The sequence below is a fragment of the Amblyraja radiata genome, chromosome 11 (assembly GCF_010909765.2).
Source record: "Amblyraja radiata isolate CabotCenter1 chromosome 11, sAmbRad1.1.pri, whole genome shotgun sequence".
In the NCBI taxonomy this organism is placed as follows: domain Eukaryota; kingdom Metazoa; phylum Chordata; class Chondrichthyes; order Rajiformes; family Rajidae; genus Amblyraja; species Amblyraja radiata.
Genome location: NC_045966.1, coordinates 32772330 through 32796585, shown reverse-complemented (window position 1 = coordinate 32796585; position 24256 = coordinate 32772330). Strand labels below are relative to the sequence as shown.

Here is a 24256-nt window from a genome sequence, read left to right as displayed (position 1 = left end):
AAGACAAGCAGTTAGCAAAGATCCTATAGCGATAGGATCTTTGGTTGTTAGTACCGGGGCGGTAGGAATTGGAACGGCTTCGATAGAAGAGCGTTTACCTCACCGCGGAGACACGGTGGACCTGTTGTTATTCCTACATCCGAGAGCCTTGGGTTTTTTTAAAGAGGGATTGAATGACACACATAATGAAGGCTAGTGAATACCACAATTTATGTTTGTGGCAGATGTGAGTAGGAGACGTTTTGCGGGGTTGAGGCGGGGTGATAACTTAACCTGAAGTTATCCTTCCGACAGCAAGTTAAGCAGCATCTGTGGAGAGAGGGAGAGAGAGTGTGTGCAATGTTAACTGTGGAAATTTAGTTTCTAAACATTTTTTTAAAGTTAAATATTACAAAGAAAAGGGGAGAGGAAACAGAATAGAGTGAGATTTTCTAAAAGCTGCACGTGCCGTACCAAAACTGAAAATGCTGGAAGCATTGAGTAGGTATGGTGCAAAGCCTACCTGAAGCGTCTTTGAAAATCTGTCGCTGCAAGTGTGCGCGATTTTGGCGCCGTTTAGAGGGGGCGGGTTTAAAACGCGATTTTCTCTAGGCTGTTCAAATCGAAGATGTTCAGCCTAGTTAATTATTAACGAAAAATCGCTGGAAGACCCCGTCGCAAAAGCTATTATTAGGTTTAAAGGCCTCGTATAATAGTTATAGTAGTTTAAAAATCAATCTCTAAACCCGCGACCGCCAGCAACCGCAGAGTCTCATAAAGCAGATAGCAGAAGTTAGGTTGTATATTTTTACATTAAAAAGGGCTTCTAAAGATCCCTTTATACAAAGTTTAATATTGCGAGTAGCTCAATTTGGCCCCATTATATCGCGCAGTATTTTTCTCGGCATTTGGGGCACAAATCTACCGCAATGTGAACGTTCTAAACCAGCGCGTTCCACAGGGACCCACTAGAAAGCTGATTTAAATGGGCATTTATTTACAGCAATTGAACACTGAATTCCTTCCATTTGGTCTATAAATTAATGTAAATGAGATTTAAAAATCATGTTTTATTGTGAATTATTTGTGAATATTATTTGGACATTTAGGCTATTTAAAAATGTTAATAATTTATTAAGAAATGGATAGATGTTTAGATCTAGTAATTGAAGTCTGAAATTAGCTACAATTAGGTAACTAACTAATTATATGCTTTAATTTCAGGTCATCCAAGTAAGATTATTTTATATTTGTTTCAGAATGCTTCAATCTATGATAACTGAAAATTTCATTCAGTTCTCTTAATTTTTAAGAAAGTTATGGGCTTTTGACTGTTCACGATCACAACTTTTTTGTTATGTCCATAGAAAATCAATAGGGAACAAGATGCTCATTTCCAAGTATGAAAATGGCCATAACTTTTTAAATACTTGAGATATGAAAGTGAATTAGGTGTCAAATTAAACTTATTTTTATGCTTTATCTGATGGGATAAATTACAGACTTGATTTTTAAAATCTCAAAATTTTGTAACATTGCTACATTGAGCAGGTCGAGTAGCATCTGTGGAAAGAGGAACAGTTACCATTTCAGATCCGAGAGCCTTGGGTTTTTTTAAAGAGGGATTGAATGACACACGCAATGAAGGCTAGTGAATACCACAATTTATGCAGGGTGATGATGGCTGTGTGTGGGGGCTGGGAAGAGGGTGGTGATTGAGTGAAAGAAATCTGAACGAATGGCTGATTATCTCAATGAATACGTTTATTGGCCAAGTATGCCTTAGTGCTCCGCTCGCATGTAAAAACATGACATACAGTAACAATTAGGAATGACACAAAACATTAATAATAAAACATTAATGTTTAAACATGTGAATGAAATAAAATACCAGAGCAGAATGAGGCTACATACTTTTGGTTATTGAGTAGTGCTACTACTCGTGGGGGGGAAAAGCTGTTTATATAGAAACATAGAAACATAGAAATTAGGTGCAGGAGTAGGCCATTCGGCCCTTCGAGCCTGCACCGCCATTCAATATGATCATGGCTGATCATCCAACTCAGTATCCCGTACCTGCCTTCTCTCCATACCCTCTGATCCCCTTAGCCACAAGGGCCACATCTAACTCCCTCTTAAATATAGCCAATGAACTGGCCTCAACTACCCTCCGTGGCAGAGAGTTCCAGAGATTCACCACTCTCTGTGTGAAAAAAGCTTTTCTCATCTCGGTTTTAAAGGATTTCCCCCTTATCCTTAAGCTGTGACCCCTTGTCCTGGACTTCCCCAACATCGGGAGCAATCTTCCTGCATCTAGCCTGTCCAACCCCTTAAGAATTTTGTAAGTTTCTATAAGATCCCCTCTCAATCTCCTAAATTCTAGAGAGTATAAACCAAGTCTATCCAGTCTTTCTTCATAAGACAGTCCTGACATCCCAGGAATCAGTCTGGTGAACCTTCTCTGCACTCCCTCTATGGCAATAATGTCCTTCCTCAGATTTGGAGACCAAAACTGCACGCAATACTCCAGGTGTGGTCTCACCAAGACCCTGTACAACTGCAGTAGAACCTCCCTGCTCCTATACTCAAATCCTTTTGCTATGAAAGCTAACATACCATTCGCTTTCTTCACTGCCTGCTGCACCTGCATGCCCACTTTCAATGACTGGTGTACCATGACACCCAGGTCTCGCTGCATCTCCCCTTTTCCTAGTCGACAACCATTTAGATAATAGTCTGCTTTCCCGTTTTTGCCACCAAAATGGATAACCTCACATTTATCCACATTATACTGCATCTGCCAAACATTTGCCCACTCACCCAGCCTATCCAAGTCACCTTGCAGTCTCCTAGCATCCTCCTCACAGCTAACACTGCCCCCCAGCTTAGTGTCATCCGCAAACTTGGAGATATTGCCTTCAATTCCCTCATCCAGATCATTAATATATATTGTAAATAGCTGAGGTCCCAGCACTGAGCCTTGCGGTACCCCACTAGTCACTGCCTGCCATTGTGAAAAGGACCCGTTTACTCCTACTCTTTGCTTCCTGTTTGCCAGCCAGTTCTCTATCCACATCAATACTGAACCCCCAATGCCGTGTGCTTTAAGTTTGTAAACTAATCTCTTATGTGGGACCTTGTCGAAAGCCTTCTGGAAGTCCAGATACACCACATCCACTGGTTCTCCCCTATCCACGCTACTAGTTACATCCTCGAAAAATTCTATAAGATTCGTCAGACATGATTTACCTTTTGTAAATCCATGCTGACTTTGTCCAATGATTTCACCACTTTCCAAATGTGCTGCTATCCCATCTTTAATAACTGACTCTAGCAGTTTCCCCACTACCGATGTTAGACTAATTGGTCTGTAATTCCCCGTTTTCTCTCTCCCTCCCTTCTTAAAAAGTGGGGTTACGTTTGCTACCCGCCAATCCTCAGGAACTACTCCAGAATCTAAAGAGTTTTGAAAGATTATTACTAATGCATCCACTATTTCTGGAGCTACTTCCTTAAGTACTCTGGGATGCAGCCTATCTGGCCCTGGGGATTTATCGGCCTTTAATCCATTTAATTTACCCAACACCACTTCCCGGCTAACCTGGATTTCACTCAATTCCTCCAACTCCTTTGACCCGCGGTCCCCTGCTATTTCCGGCAGATTATTTATGTCTTCCTTAGTGAAGACGGAACCAAAGTAGTTATTCAATTGGTCCGCCATATCCTTGTTCCCCATGATCAACTCACCCGTTTCTGACTGCAAGGGACCTACATTTGTTTTAACTAATCTCTTTCTTTTCACATATCTATAAAAACTTTTGCAGTCAGTTTTTATGTTCCCTGCCAGTTTTCTTTCATAATCTATTTTTCCTTTCCTAATTAAGCCCTTTGTCCTCCTCTGCTGGTCTCTGAATTTCTCCCAGTCCTCCGGTATGCTGCTTTTTCTGGCTAATTTGTACGCATCATCCTTCGCTTTGATACTATCCCTGATTTCCCTTGTTATCCACGGATGCACTACCTTCCCTGATTTATTCTTTTGCCAAACTGGGATGAACAATTTTTGTAGTTCATCCATGCAGTCTTTAAATGTCTTCCATTGCATATCCACCGTCAACCCTTTTAGAATTAATTGCCAGTCAATCTTGGCCAATTCACATCTCATACCCTCAAAGTTACCTTTCTTTAAGTTCAGAACCATTGTTTCTGAATTAACAATGTCACTCTCCATCCTAATGAAGAACTCAACAATATTATGGTCACTCTTGCCCAAGGGGGCACGTACAACAAGACTGCTAACTAACCCTTCCTCATTACTCAATACCCAGTCTAAAATAGCCTGCTCTCTCTGGCTGTGGTGGCTTTGACAGTCTGGAGTTGCCTTCCAGAGGGAAGTGCTACAAGGAGTTTGTAGCCAGGGTAAGAGGGGTCAGAGATGATCTTACCCACTCGCTTCCTGGCCCTTGCAGTGTACAGTTTGTCAGTGGGGGGTTGGGGGGTGGGGGGAAGGTTGCAGCCAACAACCTTCTCAGCTGATCGAACGATTCACTGCAGCCTCCGGATGTCGTGCTTGTTGGCTGAGCCAAACCAGACTATGATGGAGAAGGTGAGGACAGACTCTACCATGGCAGTATAGAATTGGACCATCATTGTCTGTGACAGGTTGTGTTTCTACAGCTGCTGCAGGAAGTACATCCTCTGTTGGGCCTTTTTGCTCTTTGAGTCGATGGTGCCCCCCCTTCCCCCGCCCCCCCCCCCCCCCCCATCCTTGTCATATTTAGGCTGCAATGTGCCAAATCATTAGATGAAAAGTTGTTGCTGGAACTTTTCATGAGTTTCATAGATATAGAGTAGAAATCCAAAAAGGGTTGGGAGTGGGATGGAGAGTGAAAGTGATATGCATCTCATGGGATTCATTTTCCCAACACAGGAATGAGTGGATCTCAGTAACACATCTCTGAATTGTTGCACTCCTGGCCTCTTAGCTCATGCTTGTGCATCATTAGGGACTTGTAGCATTTGTATTTGGTGTTCATGATGTGACTCCTTTCATATTGGGGAAACAAAATACAGATTGGCTGACTGTTCTGCAGAGCATCTCTGTTCAGGCTGCATGCCTGTCTCAAATGTTTCATTCTGTTGCTACACTGTTACAACGAAGCTTCCCATAAGCTTGAGGAACAGCACCTCAAGCTAACATTTGGCACCTCCAGGACAACAGCATTGACTTCAACGGTTTCAGAGTAACATCTAATCTTGTATACCACATTTCCAGTGGTTGGATTTTTTTTCCTCTTATTTGATATTTCAGATGTCGCATGTTATCACCTGTTTGTAATTGCACCTCTCCAGTTTTCACCCCTCCTATTCAGCCAGTGCAACCAGTTATGTCATGATCTCTCTTGGTCTCAACCTGTTCACACGCCTTTTGTTCTCTCCAACTAACTCCCACTCCAAAAAAATTTGCCCTTCTCTGCGACTTTAAACTCATTTATTTCTCATTTTTAACAATTCTCATGAATGGTCATCAACCTTATACATTAACTTTATTTATCTCTTCCCGAATGTAGCCTGGCATGCTTTCATATGAGATTTCCAGCTTTCTGAAGGTTTTTGCTTTAGGATGGTGAGAGTGGAAGGAGGGTTAGGGAGTGGTTCACAAAGAAATGATGCAATCACCAGACGACAGGTAGTGGAGAGAGATGGGCATATTTAAAAAAACAATCTGAAGGGAGCTTTATTTCAAATTATTACCTTTAGATGACATATTTTACCCAAGGCTTTCTGCTCGTTCAGATGGATATAATAACAATTCCAAGACTAATTTAGAAGAAAAGTAGGGAAGTTATCCTTGGTGTTGCAACCAACATTTATTCCACAAATATTATTGCTAACATTTATTATTCATTGTGGGTTTTTTCTGTCTGTTGGAGCGTACTATACACAAATTGTATGCACAATCACCATACAGTGCACAAGAGCACTGAGATTGTTAAAAATGCTAGTTAATATGCTACAAAAATACAAATTGTACTAGTTGACATAAGGTGATGGTTGGAGCTGTGTACATGCTGTGGGTGGAGAATACATAAAGGTGAACGCCACAGACTGCAGGTATTATTGTTGGAATGCTAATCATTCCTGAAGCATAGTTTATTGTAAGTTTGAATGAGCCTAAGCCGCTATGGTTTATGGTTGCAACATTTGGATGTATCCCAATGTCACCTCATTGCCACTCATTGCGGGCTATCACAAGGGCCAAATAAACAAAGTAAGCATGAAACATAAAACAAGATCTGGTTATTGTGATGAACCCCCCATGTTGCATACTGGCAAGAAAAACTGAATGAAGCTAGGAGAGAATTTGGGTAAGTGATATTAATAACAAATGGGATCAAACTACATCTGTGCAGAGGTGCTTGATGTGACTAGCACCAGAACGGTAATGAACACCTGGTGCTACTAGGATATAAGAGATTGAAGACTGCACAATAAATAGTTAGTGAAAGTTAGTCTCAACTACAGAAGGCACAATAGCAAAGCCTCAGAACTCCAGTGATCCAGATTCAATGCTGACTCCCGTGCTGACTCAGCAGGTCAGGCATCACCTCGGGAGAAAAAGAATAGGTGACGTGTCGGGTCAGAATCTCCGGGGGTTCACTTCCCGCTTATTACCTAATCCTGCTTACTCCAGTATTTTGTGTCTATCTTTGGTATAAACCAGTATCTGTAGTTCCTTCCTACACACAAGGAACATTGAATTCACCAATTTCAGATCACCACTTGCCTCACCCCCCTTTCTCCTGTGTTCTCCTTCCAATTTCCTGCCCCATTACCGAGTTCCTTTCCCCTCCTCTTTCAACTCATCTCCCATCTCTCCCTCCTCCGTCCCTCATTCCTACATTTTCCTTTTATTCCTCTTTTTGCCGTCCCCACTATCCCTCCTTCAGTTTCTACATTTAACTGCCCATCTTCCTTCTTATCAGATTCCACATCTGCACAACATTCCCTCACTGCACCTCCAGCCTTAGTTACCATCTCTATCCATCTGTCAATTATCCCTCCTCACATATATCCACCTAATCCTTGCTAATTCTTGCTCCAGCCCTTCCCCTCGCCTCTCCAGATTTCCACACTATACCTCCTCATTCTAAAGAAACCAAAACATCATCTCTTCGATTCCCCCCACAGATGCTGCCTGGTCTGCTGACTTCTCCAGAACTTTTCTTTTTGCACAATTTTACAGCATCTGTAGTCGCCTGTCTTTATGGTTCATGGTTTTTTATTATCACATGCACTGAAGTATGGTGATTTATTTTTGTGTACAGTTTAGTAAATTATCACTATACGTAAGGATAATCCCAGATTATGTACGAAGTGTATAGAAATAGCCCTCTGAGACCGTATACAAGAGTCACCAGGTTTTGGTGCCAGTTTGAAAGTCTAAGCTGCAGCTGGCCATGAAGGCCTGTTGACCTGACAGTAGGGTCTCTAGTCGTCGCCTCAAACCAGTTTGGTCAGCGAACTGTCCCTCTCTTTGCCCGGCCACCTTCAGCCTTTGTGTCCTGACCTTGAGGGCACTGAAGGTAAGACCCCGGATCCTCTCACCAGCCCTTTGTCCTTGCATCCGTTGTCGCGACTTCCTCCACTCTCTGACTCTCCAGTCATCTGGGGTGAGCAGAGGCCAGGCTCAGCAGCTTCCCTCTTCAGCTGCTATGGTAGAGCCAGGCCGGGGGATAGCTGCAGCCTGACGGCCATTTTGCTCTGTGTTCCAAGCACATCCTTTTATTAAGTGCATGTATAACAGTCTCAGATGATTTACTGTGGATGGAAAAGTGAAGGGGGATGAGGGAGAGAATTGGATTCACTGTCTTATGGTTTTTGAACAGATTAGCAAATGTAAAATTCAGAACAGTAAGTTCAGTACAGGGGACCCGCAATCATGAAATCCTAAAGGGGCGGTCCCACTGCGGCAACCTAATTGGCGAGTTTAGAAGAGTTTTCCCTCGACTCATACTCGCAGCATGGTCGACATGAGGTCGTAGAAGGTCTTTATAACTCCTTCATGCTCGAGAGTAGTCCCCGCATACTCGAGGCCTCAGCTAGGTCGCGACGTACTTTTCAACATGCTGAAAACTGCCCGCGAGTAAAAAAAGGTCGCCATGGAGAAAATCGTTTGGTTTTTTTTACTCGTAGGTTTAGTCGAAGTAGGTCGTAGTAGGTCGACATGTTCGTAGGTAATCGAGGGTAGTCGAAGGTAGTCGTAGATAATCTTCAACATAGTCGAAGGGAGGTCGAAGGAGGTCGTCTTCACTCTTCACTATTCGGTGTCCAGTTTTCCCAACGCTAGTCGAAGCTAGTCTTCAACATAGTCGAAGGAGGTCGAAGGAGGTCTTCAACATTACACTTTTTCAAACTCTCCTAAACTCTTCCAAACTCGCCAATTAGGTCGCCGCAGTGGGACAGCCCCTTAAGATGGTTAAAGGATTTGGATGATATAAACCCAGTTTTTCTTGAACAATCCCCTATGTCGTAAAATAGTTTATAGAAGCAGCACTGACAGTGACCAACAAAACTGAGCAATCTGAAATGCAAGCAGGAAACCATCTGTCTGGGAATGGTGGCCGTACCCACAGGGCAGTAATTAACAGCTGCATGGTTAGTTGAAACTCTGATAAATGCTCTCTCAGCCTGGATCAGTCTGCTCTCTGTTTTTGCTTTTGTCTTGCAACAAAAGGGGGAATGCTCAGTCGTCATCTTGGAAAAGATTAAGAAAATTGTAGCCGAAACGGCAGCAGTTTCCAGTATTGCTCTTTCCACCATTTTAATATAGAGTTCACACGAAACTCCTGTTTCCTAGGCTGAACACCAAAGGAGCTACCTGGGTTGCTGAAGAGGGTAGATATCTAGTAAATTCCTGCTACTGGTAAGGCTGGTGATGTAGTTGCTTCTTAGGTCTGACCATGGTGTCTCCAGGGTATTATTCCCTATATGGAGAATGCCTGTGCGTGACTTTGTTTAACGTGGGAAGACTGGTGCACAGACAGCCACCTCACGGTCTTTGACAGATCTGAGTCAGGATCCAGTGGCATGGAGTCCTAGACGACCGGAGACCCTTTTCTGCTGCAGCCTTCATCCACCTTCCCAGCCGTTGTGACACTCCACTAAGATCAGGCATCGTCCTCCGCCTGTTCCACCGTTGAGGTCTTGGTTGGATTGCTCTTTATCAGAGATCTCCCCCTCGACCTTACCGCCATGGGTGGCCCTACCAGGAGCATAGCTCCAGATGGCATCGCTCGCAGGATCTCAGGTCCACATAAGCTTCTCCACCACGACAAGGTGACAATCCACGGAGAAGTTGCAATGGGGTGACCATTTAATTTATTTTTACTGAAAGCATTTTTTTGTGTTTTATTCCCCAATTCTTCCTCCAGTGTCCTTTCTTTGTGTGCAAAAGTTGTTTGTGATATTAATCCACACTGATCATATTGAACAGTTGATCTGGCCAAGACGGACTGAAAGGCTCCTGATCCTGTTTTCCACAGGGCCATCCACTTTCTGCGATGCTCGACCGTGAACTATTTTTTTTCTTGGTGAACTGCAGACTTTTCTCTTCTTCACATGAACATGCACATATTTGAGTTAGTACCAGAATTGAAAGTGTTTTCAATTTTCATTTCTTTATCTATAGAAAGTTCAGTGAAAAGCATAAATCTGGAGTTGAAACAGATGGTCTTCTCACAAGTAACCCTGGCGACATTCAGATTCTCCTTTGATTATTGTTCAAAGGCAGTAGTACCGAAGTGACTTCAACTGTTTCTTATTCGCCTCCAGTGCTTTCTGTTTCACCCACAGTTCCCTAGACAGTTTAGAAGTTAAACTGACTGCATTGTAACAGAATCACCACTAGAGGGGATAGTATAAATTAAGAAACAAGGAACTGCAGATGCTGGTTTACAAAAAACGACAATGTGTTGGAGGATCTTCTGAAGAAGGGTTCCGACCTGAAACGTCACCTATCCATGTCCTCCAGAGATGTTGCCTGAACTGCTGAGATACTCCAGCACTTTGTGTTTATTTGGGATAATGTAATTACCTGCCAGTTTTACAAATGTGGAGAAAGGAACTTATGACCAAAACAACACAATCTGAATATATACATTATAGGATCACAATTCAATGACAGACCAAAGCAAATTTGTCTTTTGTTTTGTTGCTTCAAGGCTATTATTTAGTTATCTTATCTGCAAACACATGGAGGATAAACTGGAGTCCATTATTTTCATTTTATCTGGAAATGGGATTGTTTTATTGTGTAATGTTTTAAGTGAAGTTATTTGACCTACAGGGGAAATGACGTTTTGTATCTATTGCATAAAACGTTCATTTAGGTCAGGCATTTTCTTCCACATTGAGTGCAGATTAGTTCAAAATGTTGTGGGATGTGACCATTTAAAATTTGGCAAGCACATTATCATCCAATTTTATATTTGTTGTGTGGTATGTTTCAAAGTCAGTTGTCGTCTAATGACTAGTTTTCACCAAGTTTTATGATCATAAGCAACCTGTTCCAATAGGTGACAACTATATGATTTGCAATTTCAAGCATGGAAATTGTGAGGCTACTGCTCCGTGGAGGTCCAGCTTGAACTTTAAACTGCTGTCTCTTTGCCGGGTCATTTGCTTTGACAATCCCATTTGCAAATTCTCTGTCAGTGACAATGTCTTCTGACAATGTATTTTACAAGTAGGCACATTTATCTACCAATTGTGAAGGATATAAACGGTGGGATGTAAAAACCATTTGGGGCGGAAATTCTGAATTTCCTAAGTTGTACTGAGGCACTAATGAGAGCTTGTTACCGCAATGCGATCCATGGTCACTCATATACCTTGATACTCAATTGCCTGAAGCCATTGAGATGCCCTTGTTTATCAGATTAATTTACTGCTGCCCAGCTTCTGACATTAACAGGTTGTTTTACCTGTGGTCATAAACTTAGCATTCACCAGAAATCTCTTAACATCCTAACTCCCAATCTAACCTAGCCCGAAGATCTGAATTAATTGATTGAACAAATGTGCCCAGAACACAGCTGCATAGAAAAAAAAACACACAACATGTTTGCTGCATGCTGACAGTCGAGAACTGGTGCACATTACAGGAGTATTCAACAGGAAATGGGACAAAAGGGATATATTACATAAATACATATGTTTCATATTAATGGTTTTCATATTGCCTTTACACTTGAACAAAAATGTTTTCAATTCTTCATAGCTTTAAATATTGCACTCAATATGCTTCTTGCTGGTTCAGCAGAACAGGACCCTGCCTGTTTCCACAGACATTGTTCTCACTTCAGTTCAACATTAACATTTATATTCTAGTCTTTGAGATCAGATACAATAAAAGAGAATTGTCATCAAAACATAAAATGGCAGAATGCTATTGGCCCTGAACGTCTGCCAATGTCTGCTCTTTTCTTTGCAGATTAATTTTCTCCTGCAATCAAGCCAATGTCAAACTCTTGAATATTCGTCAAATATTAAATGATAAGTTATTGAGCCCCATCCAATCGTTTTGCACCCAGGTCTAGTAGCTCTGGTACAAAAATCTTCCCACTGCCTTGGTTTGTTTGATGGGAATCTTTTGTGTCTCTATATTTTTGTATTTGTCCAGAGTGAAGATCCAAGTTCCACTTATGCTGCTATTGGCTTCCCATCTCTTAGCACCAACTCACTACACTACTGATGTCATGTTATGGTCAATATTGGGCCCACTTTCATCAACGTTCATTTTTCTACCTCTGTTAAATCTCATGATAGACGGAAGGAAATAGCAAAGAGTAGATATGGGAGAAAGATGGGGTTGATCAAGGCAGTAACATCATTAAACATTTGTTGCACTGTTGTCAGTTGCTAAGAGTGATACTGGACCCTTGACTGTCACAGATCTCTGATCAGCCCTGTTAGGTGGTAGCTGTCGAGGACCACTTTCCTCTGTGGTCTTATGTGGTTAATCAGGAAAGCAACTCTGTTTGGTATATACAATATTGTTCAATGATAAATCTAAGCAATTGATGCAATGAGTATCGTTCCAGCTGTCCTGCATTTCCCATGAAGTAGCTGCAACATAGCTGATGGAAAACTACAGACTTCCAGAAAGGGAGACTGCAGATTGACTTGGAGAATGATCTTTCTCAATTTAAGTCCTGAATGCCCCATCGCTCTGTACCATTTTGATAAGGCATACAACAGACGGGCTTTTGGCAAAGTGACGGGGTCGAAATTACAAAAGCTATCTACCTAATTCATGCTTGATCTATTTTGAAGGTCTTAACTTTATTTCTTTTCTAAGTAAATTTGGGCTAAAACATTCTGGCAAAACTATAATGAAGTTCCTTATCATAAAATGTATGCATGATACAGGAGTTTCAGCCAATAAATAGTTACTGGTTAACTATTGTGTCAAAAGGTTCCTGGCTTTGTTTCGGCATTCGTTTTATGGAAGTGACATTTTGTTGTCTACCTTAATATTTGACTTGTTAGTTTTTGGGCTTGCATGGTAGATGTAGGATAAATTAACAATAGTAAATTGAACATTTCCAGTTTCGTTCAAGTATTTCTTTAACAGCTGTCAAAATCGGTCACTGGCAGTGGACATTAAGCAGTTCCGTTTTGAAGAGACATATGGGCCCTAATTTTGTTGTAAGTGTAGAATCTGATGTTGTAATTGTTAGGAACTCATTAAAATTATATGTCTTTTTTATTTTTCAATCTCTCGCTTTTGTCCCCTCTATACTTGATCTAACACTAGAATTGATGGATAAATAAATTCTGAACTAGATGGTTGTCACTGTGTTGCGCCAACTATTGTTTTAGATGGTGCCCACCAATATGCTTGAGGTCTTAAATGTTTCTGTATTCATCACACTCAGCTGCGACTTGATATAAAATTGGAAGATTCAGTTTGTTGGCTTTTGCGGTGGAACAGGCAAGACAGATCTTTCACTCACTATTTGTCAAGTCAAGTATTTATCTTCATTTGTACGAGTAATGAAAGGTAATGAAAGTATAGTGACAATCTTGCTTGCTGCAGCATCATGGGCACATAGACTTAGATAACACATGTAGACATTAAGTATACATAAATTCTACATATAATTTCCAAGAAAACGGTGCATAAATAACAAGATATAGGTGCAAAAACACAATTAGAAACCAAATCCATAATAGTGCAAGAGGTGATCTGTAGTGTTCCAATGCTGAGATGGGATTAGGGTTGTGCAGGCCAGTTCAAGAACCTGATGCATGAAAGTAGCTGTGCCCAAATCTGGTGGTGTGAAACTTCAGAATTCTGTCCCTATTGCCTGATGGTAGCAGCAACAAGATGGCATGGCCTGGATGGTGAGAATCTTTGATGATAGATGCTGCCGCCTTGAGAATTAGATGCTTCCAACTCTTCGTAATCCTCTTTGCTAGTACTGCATATGTGTCTCCCCTCGCAGGAAGAAGAAGCACAGCCAGGTGGTCAGATGGTCAAAGTGTGTGTGAGAGATAGAGCAGTAGGTATCCTGATGGTGATAGAATAATGGTCAAGAGTGTTGGGTCCTTTGCAGTTGAAGATGATGTGTTGATGGTAGTTGCACCTTCTTCAATTGTGCTAGGTTAATTGCCTGGTGCATATGTGGCAGCTGGAATGGTGAGAATTAGAATAAGTATGTTTCTCCCTTTGAGTTATTTCCTTCATTACCAAGTCAGGATGGCTGAATGATGGAGTTTCCTTTTGTGTATTTTACTCGTGGTCTTTAGTTCAGTTGGCATTACAACTAACAAGGCATGGAATGCTTTCAGTCTTATTCTTTTACGCTCACAGTTCCATCCAATGGCTACAAATTTACCAGGGTCTTTTATATAAAGGATATTGCAATAAAGACAAAAGAGAAAGAGAGATTAAAAACTTCTTCAGTCAGAAGAAGGGTTTCGGCCCGAAATGTTGCCTATTTCCTTCGCTCCAGTTTCTCCAGCATTTTTGTCTACCTTCGATTTTCCAGCATCTGCAGTTCCTTCTTAAACAGAATATGTTTTTAAATGCTTTTCAAATTATAAGTGTATCTCTCAAATAATATTATGCTTTCCTTCATGTGTATTTCCATGCTGGTTTTCCTGTGTACACAAAACATGGGACATATCTTAATTTAATTGTTTCCATGTGTATCTTGGTATTTGAGTAAATGCACAGGGAAAGCTACAGGAAAACAACTGAAACTAACTGCAAAGAGTCAAATTTATCAAATGGTGTTGGAAAAGTCAAGGTTTGTGAACAATTTACTGTTTTACAAATAATCAACAATCTGATTGCGCTTTCAAATTTTGGGAGGATGGGAAATTTAAATGTTAATCTTGATTCTAATCTACCTCAACATTCTCACTTTTGGTTTAGTAGATGCTGGATAAGGGCCCACAACAAATCTGCTCCCTAGAGGTGAGTCAGTCATGTAGCTATCGTAATGTGTGTCTCAGATTTAATCTGCACTTCGAATGTACATCAGCAACTGTAAGGTAGGGATCATGGATCCAACAAGTGTTTCATTCCGTGAGGTGTGTCAGTTAATTACTCCTATTCCTACCCATTTTTGTCACCATGCCATATCAGCCTCTTACATCTCCCCCCCCCCCCCCTGCCCATCTTGTCTCCACCCTCAGCAAATAGCTCCCTCTTGTCAATCCCTGACTTTCTCTTCGAACTCCCCATTTCTGTCCTCCAATTCCACCTCTTCTGCCCTTTATACCTTCTCTTGCCCACAACTGCCCATCCCCCAATCTCCATTCTCGCCACATCTGCTTTTCCAATCACTCCTTCACCTATCCCCTTGTCCAGTCTCAAACTGCATTCTGGTCTGCATGCCATGCAACTCAAGACAGAAAATAATTTAAACAAAAACTTTTGCAACTATAGGATACAGTAAAGCACACAAAGTACTTATGAAGTAGTAACTGTGGCAACCATTTTTTACTGATATAGAGTTCCACCAAATGTGATATTTTAGTCAGTCATATTTCAATGACAACGCTGTGCTTTAATTTTATTTTGTGCCTGCAATTCCTTTCCCACTTCTATTCTTTATATATAAACCATTATAGCGAGACACACGTTTGAGAACAAAGTGATCTTTATTGGCAGATACAGTCAGACACTCGCGCGCTGAGAGTGAGCATTAACCGGGTCCCTGCAGTTGCAGTTGGGCAAACCTGTGACTTATGACTTAATCGTCCCGCCAAACACAGTCACGTGCCCGATCACGCTCTATTAACGAGGGTTCGATCTATCTCTGGCCTAACCACCCGATGGCGCCACATAACCCACCCCCCCCCCCTCCCAGAACCAGAGTAACAAAAACAAACAGGCAGACGAAGGAGGCGCTGGCCTCTCATGTCAACCAGCAGGGATTGAGCCCGGAGGAGGAAATCGGCGGCCAGCAACGACTGGGAGACATCAGCAACGGTAAAATTCCAAGTAAAATGGCAGGAGCCGAAGATAAGAGGGACTGTGCAAACTCCATGTCCCCGCTTACCAGAACGAGTGTCGAGTCCTGACGGGGGAAAAACGCTGCCCGTGTCGACGAGGAAGAGTCACCCTGAATGGCGCTCCCAGGCGTAGAGGCGATGTTTCAGGCCGACCGCAGCAGCCACTACCGGCTGCCGGCCGAGGCGTTTCCCAGAAATGTGCTGGGTGGGTGGCATCGACGGGCCTCCAAACCCCAGCGCTGGTGATAGAAGCATCACGACTCCTTACCGGCGTTGCTCGGGCCCAGCTTCGCAGCCGAACCCCCACTGGACGCAGGAACTGGCCGCTGGACCCATTGAAGTACCGCCAACACCCGATTGATAGCAGCACCGCCCTGCTGTTTGGTCTGCCATAGGTCGTTCAGCCAGCTGCAGGGGATTGTCGAAATTCTCACCTGCAAGGAGTAGTCGGAAGTCCTCAGGCATTTGCTCCAGGAAAGTGTGATCAAAAAGGAGACAGGGCTGATGACCATCCATCAAAGTGAGCATCTCACTTGCGATCATCAAGACCCCCATGTGCATGAGCCTCGCTACCTGTTCGCGGTGGCTGAGGCCAAAGGTATGCAGGAGGAGCTCCTTGAGGCCCTCGTACATCGGCAGCTGGTGGCTGACGAAGGAAATGTACGAGGCGACAGGCCTTGTTCTGATCCAGCGGCCGACCACATGATAATACTTTGTGGCGTCGGCCGCAATGCGTCGAACATGGAACTGGGCCTCAGCCTGCTGGAACCACACCTGTGGCTGTGATGTCCAGAACACAGGTAGCTTGAGAGAAACGGCATTCTGTTGAGCTGGGATCTCGGCTGTTTCTGGTTGCTGAGGTAGGTTGTCGGCTGCGTGCATCTTGAGAATCCAAAAGAACCGTTTTGGATCGTTGGGATCACCAATATAGCGAGACACACGTTTGAGAACAAAATGATCTTTATTGGCAGATACAGAGCCAGACATTCGCGTGCTGAGAGTGAGCACTATCTGAGTCCCTGCAGTTGCAGTTGGGCACACCCGTTACACATGACATCATCTTCCCACCAAACGCAGTCACGTGCCCGATCCATTCTACAAACGAGGGTTTGATTTATCACTGGCCTAACCACTGGATGGTGCCACACCATGATCATTAATGTTGATAGAGTATTTGAATTTGAAAGTCATCACAACCAAACTCAATGTGACATCATTCAATGCTTGTAAATGTGGGCTACAGATTCAATTAGCAAGAAATATGGGCACAGAAATACACCGTGCATGCGTGTGTTGATGCCAGAAAAGTTCACATAACTGTCCAGAGCACCTACAACTTATTTCCTCTCGCATCCCAACAACTTCCATTTGATCCTTTTGCCACACCCATCAAAGGGCCAATTTACAGTAGTCAATCATTCTTCCAGTATACCTTTTGAAAATGTGAAGAACCACAACATCCAGCAGAAATCCACAAGGAGAATGTGCAAACTCCACATGGGCAGAACCCAGAGATCAGGATCAAATTTGGGTCGCTTGGGCTGCAAGGCCACTTGGACTATTGCTTTTCATATTTGTAACACAATCTTTTCCCTCCCCCGCTACTGGAATCTTCATCCTTGTCACTCGTAGCTTTAATGTCCGGATACTGTTCAAACAGCAAAGAGTGAAATTCCTGGATCTTGCTCATTGATTCTCTTTCTTTTAAGACATTCGTTAAAATGCTTCTATTTAATGTGCCCTCGTTTGTTTCTTTGGACTTGTGAAATTTTGTTTAATAAAGGTTGGTGATATATTTCAAAACTGAGGCAAGATGTGACCAAAAGGGGAACTTAGGCTTATCCTTTTGTGGCAGATATTTTGTAAAATGTCTTGTAATATTCTTGAAGGGTAACTGCAAACCACGAATAAATGGTATATAGGTGGCAGAGGTAACAAATACTTTGACTAAATAGGCCACACTATTTTGGAAGGTGTTGAACATATTGAATGCTGTTGGAAGTGCACTTTTCGCCCTTCAAACATATAACATGTAAACTCACTGGAGGAGTGAAGGGGTCATTTGATGCAGGACATCAGGTCAATCACCTACCCATGTAAGCTGAGGATGTATATGCCTATACCAGTTAATTTTATGATCAGTGGTGATCTTAGGCGGCTGATGCTGCAGGATCGGCTGATTTTAATGCCGGTGAATGTAACAGCAAAGTGTAATACAAGAATAGCAGTCGTCTTGGGCTGAGCTAGTGGATTAAATCGGATTGACAGAAACTTGAGGTAATATAGAGGTGTGGTTTTTTTTTTTTTTTTTTAAACAGCGGCCCTTTAATCATGAGTGATTTAAATCAAATTGGAATTGGTAGCCCCAAGAATGGATGATAGTGCATTCATGATAGTCTCCTACAGCAAATTTGTTTTGGCAGCAACCAAGGAGAGAACCGTTTTGAATTTAACAATGTGTAATGAGATAGATTGAAAAAGTGATCTCTGAATAAAAGTACCAATCTCAAGGTTTTATGGTAAAATATACTATGGATATCCTACCATAGTTATAAAATACAGGAGAGGAATTAAATAACATATTTAATTAAGTTAGTATTAGCTAAGCCAGAGCTTGCATATTAGAATCACATTTGTTTTAAGTAGGTACAGTGATAATGAAGGCATTTGCAATAATTTTGAAGAGGGACCAAATTAGGAGTTTTAATTATTATCTTCTATATATTACTAAAACAGTCATGTTTGTTTCTATGACTGTCTGTCTGTGCGGCCTGTGCTCCTGGAACTACGACAAAACGGTACACGATAGAGCTATAATTTTTGGCCCACCTTACTCACCATTGTCCTGGTGTGTGGTGTATAAAGTTTGTTTCAGATTGATGGTATATTTTACAAGTTATTCACATTTTAAACTTTACAAAATCCAGTTTGAGAAATATCACTTTTACTTGCACTGGCAGTTAGCAGGGTATGATTTCACAATGGGATTCATTTACATAAACTGCCCGTCAGCAGTGCTCCACCCCACAATGACATCACAATGGGATCTCATTTACATTTAAAAAAAATCAGTTTTCACAAATACAGCAGCTTCCACCTCACAATGATAACAAGTGGGGGGGGGGGGGGTAGGGAGGGGTGAGGTTATGGAGGGGGTGATTGAGTGTAGGGGAAAGGAGAGGTGAGGTGGGGAGTGGAGGAGGAGAGGGGAAAGAAGAGGGAGGGTGAAGAGGAGGGGGATGGAGTGTAGGGGGATGAGGGGAAATGAGCCACGCCTGCACAGTTGGGGGCTATGGGCATTGGGGGAAAGAGTTGCGTTGGGGGAATGGATGAGGGGTGGAAACGAGTTACGTTGAGGGGAACAGGTGAATGGTAGAATATTGCGTTGGGGAACAGGTCCCACTTGGTCTAGTATATAATTAAAAAGAGAGGTCGGAAAATATCTTATGGAAATATTTTATCATGAATTATGATACAATACAATACAATACAATTCAATTTATTGTCATTTGGACCCCTTGAGGTCCAAACGAAATGTCGTTTCTGCAGCCATACATTACAAACAAATAGACCCAAGACACAACATAATTTACATAAACATCCATCACATTGCTGTGATGGAAGGCCAAAAAAACTTATCATAAGGAGGTAATAGCAGAACAATTGGCAAATTGTAATCTGATCAAGTGGGGTCAGCATAGCTTCATGAAGAAGAAATCATGTCAGACAGGAACAGAAGAAGATAGGTGGAGAAATAGGAACAAATGTGCACCAGTCCCTTGACCCCCTATGGCACCCATCCGTTACAGGAGATTCATGGACAAGCTGAGACAGCTACAAAATAAGGGGGGGGGGGGGGGGGGGGGGTCATTTAAAACTAAGGCACAGTGAAATTTCTTCTTTCAGATGGAGTAGGCCACACAGGACCTCAGACCTGCCCCTCCATTCAATATATTATGGCTGATCTATGCTGGCATCAACTATTCTGTGCCAGTTCTCCATAACGCTCAGTTCTTTCATCCATTATTTTATCCATCTTAAATACCATATTGGTCCAGTTTTATTTTCTTTAGGGACAGAAATTTCCAGAGACACATTCCCATCTTAAAGAAGAAATTTCACTGTGCCTTAGTTTTAAATGACCCCCCCTCTCCTTGTGTCTGTTTGTCCATGATTCTGCCACTAGTAAAAACATCAGAATCTACCCAGTCAAGCCCTCTTAGCTTCTTGTATATATGGATAAGGTCACTCCGCATTCTTCTAAACTCCAAAGAGTTCATGTCCTCCAAGGACAAATTTATTTGAGTTTGTTACAGAAAGTATCAGCCAGAGTGTATGGAAGATGAGTTGAAGAAATATATTTACATATTTTAAATTTTAAAGTTTGTAAAGTGCCACACAAAAGATCACTTCACAATGGTGCTGAGAATAATATATTGAGTATTGGCTAGAGAATTGGCTGACTAACAAACAGTAGAAAAATGTCATTTTCAGATTGGTAACCTGTAACGGATGGGTGCCACAGGGGTCAAGGGACTGGTGTACATTTGTTCTTATTTCTTACGATCTTATGGAAATGGGCCAATTGGCTTCCACATTCACTAACACATTTCTTTTGAAATTATAATTCATTAAACTGTGCAAAAGATGATGATGACCCCCAACCATTTTTTTACTCCATTGGTTGCTGTTCTCAGCTAAGATTTTGTTTAAATAAAAAATATAGCGAGAAGTTGCTTCCCAATTATATGTTTTTATTTCAAGTTTCAAAATGTTTATGCCCTCAGACAACGATGTCAACTTGCCCAACTTGATGGATATCATTTGTAATCTAACGATTCCAAATTACAGATCTCCAATACAAAAAAATCCTGATTTTAGAACATACACAAATGAAAGCAGCATCACATCAAGTAAATAGCATCATACCTACATATTATAATCTATTTTAATACAATGTAGTAAAGCTAGAATAACAGCTAATAGTCAAGATTTCTATACAAATAGAAAATAGTTCGAAATTTGGGTGATACAAAGCATTATGCAGTCCATTTGGGGATTTAAAAAAAAAAGTTTAAATTAATAAATCTACCAAAGGTGTATTAGTCTCACACACTGTGGGCGGCACGGTGGCGCAGCAGTAGAGTTTCTGCCTTACAGCATCAGAGACCCGGGTTCGATCCCGGCTACGGATGCTTCTCTACGGAGTTTTATGTTCTCCCCATGACCTGCGTGGGTTTTCTCAGAGTACTTAAGTTTCCTCGCACACTCCAAAGACATACAGGTTTGTAGGTAATTGGCTTGGTATAAATGTAAAAGTTGTCCCTAGTGTAGGATAGTGGTGACGTGTGGGGGATAGCTGGTCGGTACGAACTTGATGGGCCAAAGGGCTTGTTCGGCGTAGTATCTCTAAACTAAACTAAACCTGATTCTGTTTGTGGCTGATATTCAGTTTATGAGTATTGTGCCATGTTTATATATCCCATTCAAGTTATATTGAGCATAAGGGAATGTTTGTAGTGTATTTTTCAAAATAGAAACTCGAATCTTGAATTTAGCAGTTCACACATGATCTTTAGGTTTGCAGCCCCAAATACAAGGTATAGTTGTTTGGATGTATTGCCAGATTACGCCCTGGTAATGGGTATGCCAACAAATACTCCCTTGAACTTCTACAGCTGCACAGTGAAGAGCATATTGACTGGTTGTTTCACACCCTGGTTCAGCAACTTGAATGCCCAAGAATGAAGAAGATTGCAAAAAGTGGTGAACACTGCCCAGTCCATCATGGGTACTTACGTCCCCACCATTGAAGGAATCTACAGGAGTTGTTGCCTCAAAAAAGCATCCAGCATCATCAGAGACCCCTAGAACCTTGGCCACACACTCATTTCACTCTTGCCATAAGGAAGAAGGTATAGGAGAGCCTGAAAACGGTAACATCCAAGTTCAGAAACAGCTTCTTCCCTATAACCATCAGCCTATTAAACACTACAACTTCCCAATAGGCTAAAAACTGTATAGACTTGGAGACATTATTTTTGACTTTGCACTCCTGTGGTCTATTTATTTGTCTGTTAGATTTTTAAAATACACAGTATACTGAATTTTTGTTGTTTACTATAAGGTTTACAGATTAATATGTTTCCATATCTGTTGTGCAGCTGCAAGTAAGAATGTAATCGTTCCGTTTCATGGCACATGACAATAAAACACTCTTGACTCTTTGTGTTACATGAAGTCTGGGGGGATTTAATCTTCTAAATTCACTTTCATGTCTATGATGATTGGATTACCTTTGGAAATGCCAATTAGCTGGCAGATAAGAATATTAGGTCAGCGGTTAGGGAATAGTGGCAGGCAAATGAGAATGAACGTAGTTGCTGTTGGAGATGTGAAGAATAAAGTCCAGACAAGATACGTTTACGGTTTATTTGTTGGCCTTGTTTAGCTCTGCTTCTATTTGTCACATGGAATCTCTGGTGATTCCTCTCTAAAATCCAATAAACACAATGCACCAAAATACATCACAGAACCCCAAATATTGAATTTTTCTGAGGACTTCTGATGAACCTCATACCTCCAAAATCCAAGGAATTGAAATGGAGTGCAGCACAAACACATGAGCATGTACTTCTTGATTATTATAGGTGTCAGAGGTTATGGGGAGAAGGCTGGAGAATGGGGTTAGGAGGGAGCAATAGATCAGCCATGATTGAATGGTGTAGTAGATTTAATGGGCTGAATGGGCCTTATGACCTCACTGTTTTCCAGATTTTAGACCCAAGTACTAACCACCTGTTCCTCCATCCCACCTCCCGTTCTCCTCAAATCAATTATTTTAAAGTCAGGTGTTGTGTTTGTCATGCAATCTATTCAATGCAGTCCAACATAGCTAAAATAATTAAAGCAGAGAGTGCACAAACTCTCCTGAACTGCGATTATTGCTGGAAGAAGATTATTTAAGAATGACCTTTATTTTAGAATGAATTAGCTTGAAAGCTGCCAAAATGTGGTAAAATCCTAAATAGCTCAACTATTTTTTTTCAGGTGAAATTCAAAGACCCAGCCAGATCTACAAATGGTTCAGGCCATATCCAGTGGCTGATTCTGCACCCTCTCAAGCAGCCTAGCAAACCAGTTTGCTTTGAAAAATATCTTAACAATCCATCGTCACTTTCTGGGCTAACCAGTGTGGGCAGTAAATGTAACATTGTCAATGCACCCACCAGAGAGCATGTTACTTAAAATTACTGGTTTCTTGTGACATTATTCTGTCTCCATTTTAATAGAGGTGTTACTTTATTAGACTATGAACATATCACTTAGAGTAAAATCCAGAACAGGATATTTAGAAAGGTGTTGAACTAAGTCTATTGTAGTATCTTTCAACATCTAATGTTCATGGAACAAAGTGCGTGCTTTCTAGAAGATTTGTTCTTCTTCAATTTCATTAAGATAGTCCTGATCAACATAAATCATAAACCCGGTGAATAAACTATCTGCCCAGTGAGCGTCGTAGAATAAGCCATTCTGGTCAGAATAGAATATCTGCAGCCAAACTTCATCCTTCCGTTTTAGGTACATGATAGTTGAACCAGAAGCCACATCATAGTTGCCGGTGTTAGCATCAAACGTCTTTATACGATATTGGCCATTGTGCACCAGCCCAATAGCAAGATGCTTATTTGCCAAGGTGATATCATAGGAAAAATAATAAATGCCAGGTATACCACATATAAATTTGCCACTGGAAACATTGTAGTGTCCTCCTTCGTTTAAAAGAACTTTATCAAATTTGATAGGCATGCGTTCCTTGGGAAAGCTGTAAGTGATGGCTACGGAGAAGGCAGATCTTGCTGTGTTAATGCCACATTTGCAGATTCCAGGCAAACCAGGTGCTCCATTGTTTCCATCGGTACCTTTTGGTCCATGTATTCCCGCACTACCTAGAGCGCCTTTATTGCCCCTTGGTCCTCGGGGGCCTAGTTTGCCAATAGCTCCCCGTATCCCCTTCGTGCCAGACTTTCCGCTTCTTCCTTGATTTCCTCTGTCACCTAAAAAAAAACCCATTGCTTTATTTCTCCCCACAATTTGTAATCCTTTGGTATGATTACAGAGGTGTTGAAACAGAAGATCAAGAGCTCATGTTTAGTTACTGTTGTAAATTATTTTCTGATAGTGATTCCAAAGTATTTCTATGGTTGTTAAATGGTTTGTTTCATCCTGAGATCATGTAAGGTGTTTCATGCACACAAATTCATTATTTTATTTCTATCCACAGGCACAGTTAGTTCACAGTTAAAAAAAAATATTTTGTTGGTTTGAAATTTAAGCAACCTGTCAGAACAATAACTAAATCCAGTTGTAGATACATGTGTTTATTATCATGTGCATGTGTGTATATTTCAATTGCTTTCCATTTTCTACCTTAGCTTTATAATGTGGTGTAATCCTAAAAATAAACTGTACAACTACATAGTGCTGAAGGTAAAAAAAAGTAAAATATCACAGAATTTATTGTATTGTGTTTTTATTGCTGTGTTTTATGCTAATTGTTTAAGAATTTAGAATTTATTCTGAAACCCAGATCAATGATGGCCAAACTCAAGCTTCGTGTTAGAACAGTAAGAAGGACACCTATGTCAGACTCCTATTCATAGAATAGAATAGAATAGAATAGAATTACCTTTATTGTCATTCAGACCTTACGGTCTGAACGAAATTTCGTGCCTGCAGTCATACATAC

The 24256-nt window shown here is 41.4% G+C and overlaps 1 protein-coding gene and 1 long non-coding RNA gene across 2 annotated transcripts in view; one reads left to right on the top strand and one right to left on the bottom strand.

The window, feature by feature from the left end:
- The first annotated feature begins 33 nt into the window (after nt 1-33).
- LOC116978487 lies at nt 34-22666 on the top strand. The gene is made up of 3 exons (XR_004413462.1): nt 34-226; nt 14423-14464; nt 22558-22666. It is a non-coding gene; the product is annotated as an uncharacterized LOC116978487 (long non-coding RNA).
- Nucleotides 22667-22786: 120 nt separating this feature from the next.
- Nucleotides 22787-24256, bottom strand: part of c1qtnf2 (C1q and TNF related 2) — a 28057-nt gene continuing 26587 nt past the window's right edge. Inside the window, exon 3 of the mRNA XM_033029652.1 lies at nt 22787-23564. Within this exon, the coding sequence (XP_032885543.1) occupies nt 22933-23564 (632 nt within the window). The 3' untranslated portion in view covers nt 22787-22932. The remainder of the gene's footprint in view (nt 23565-24256) is intronic.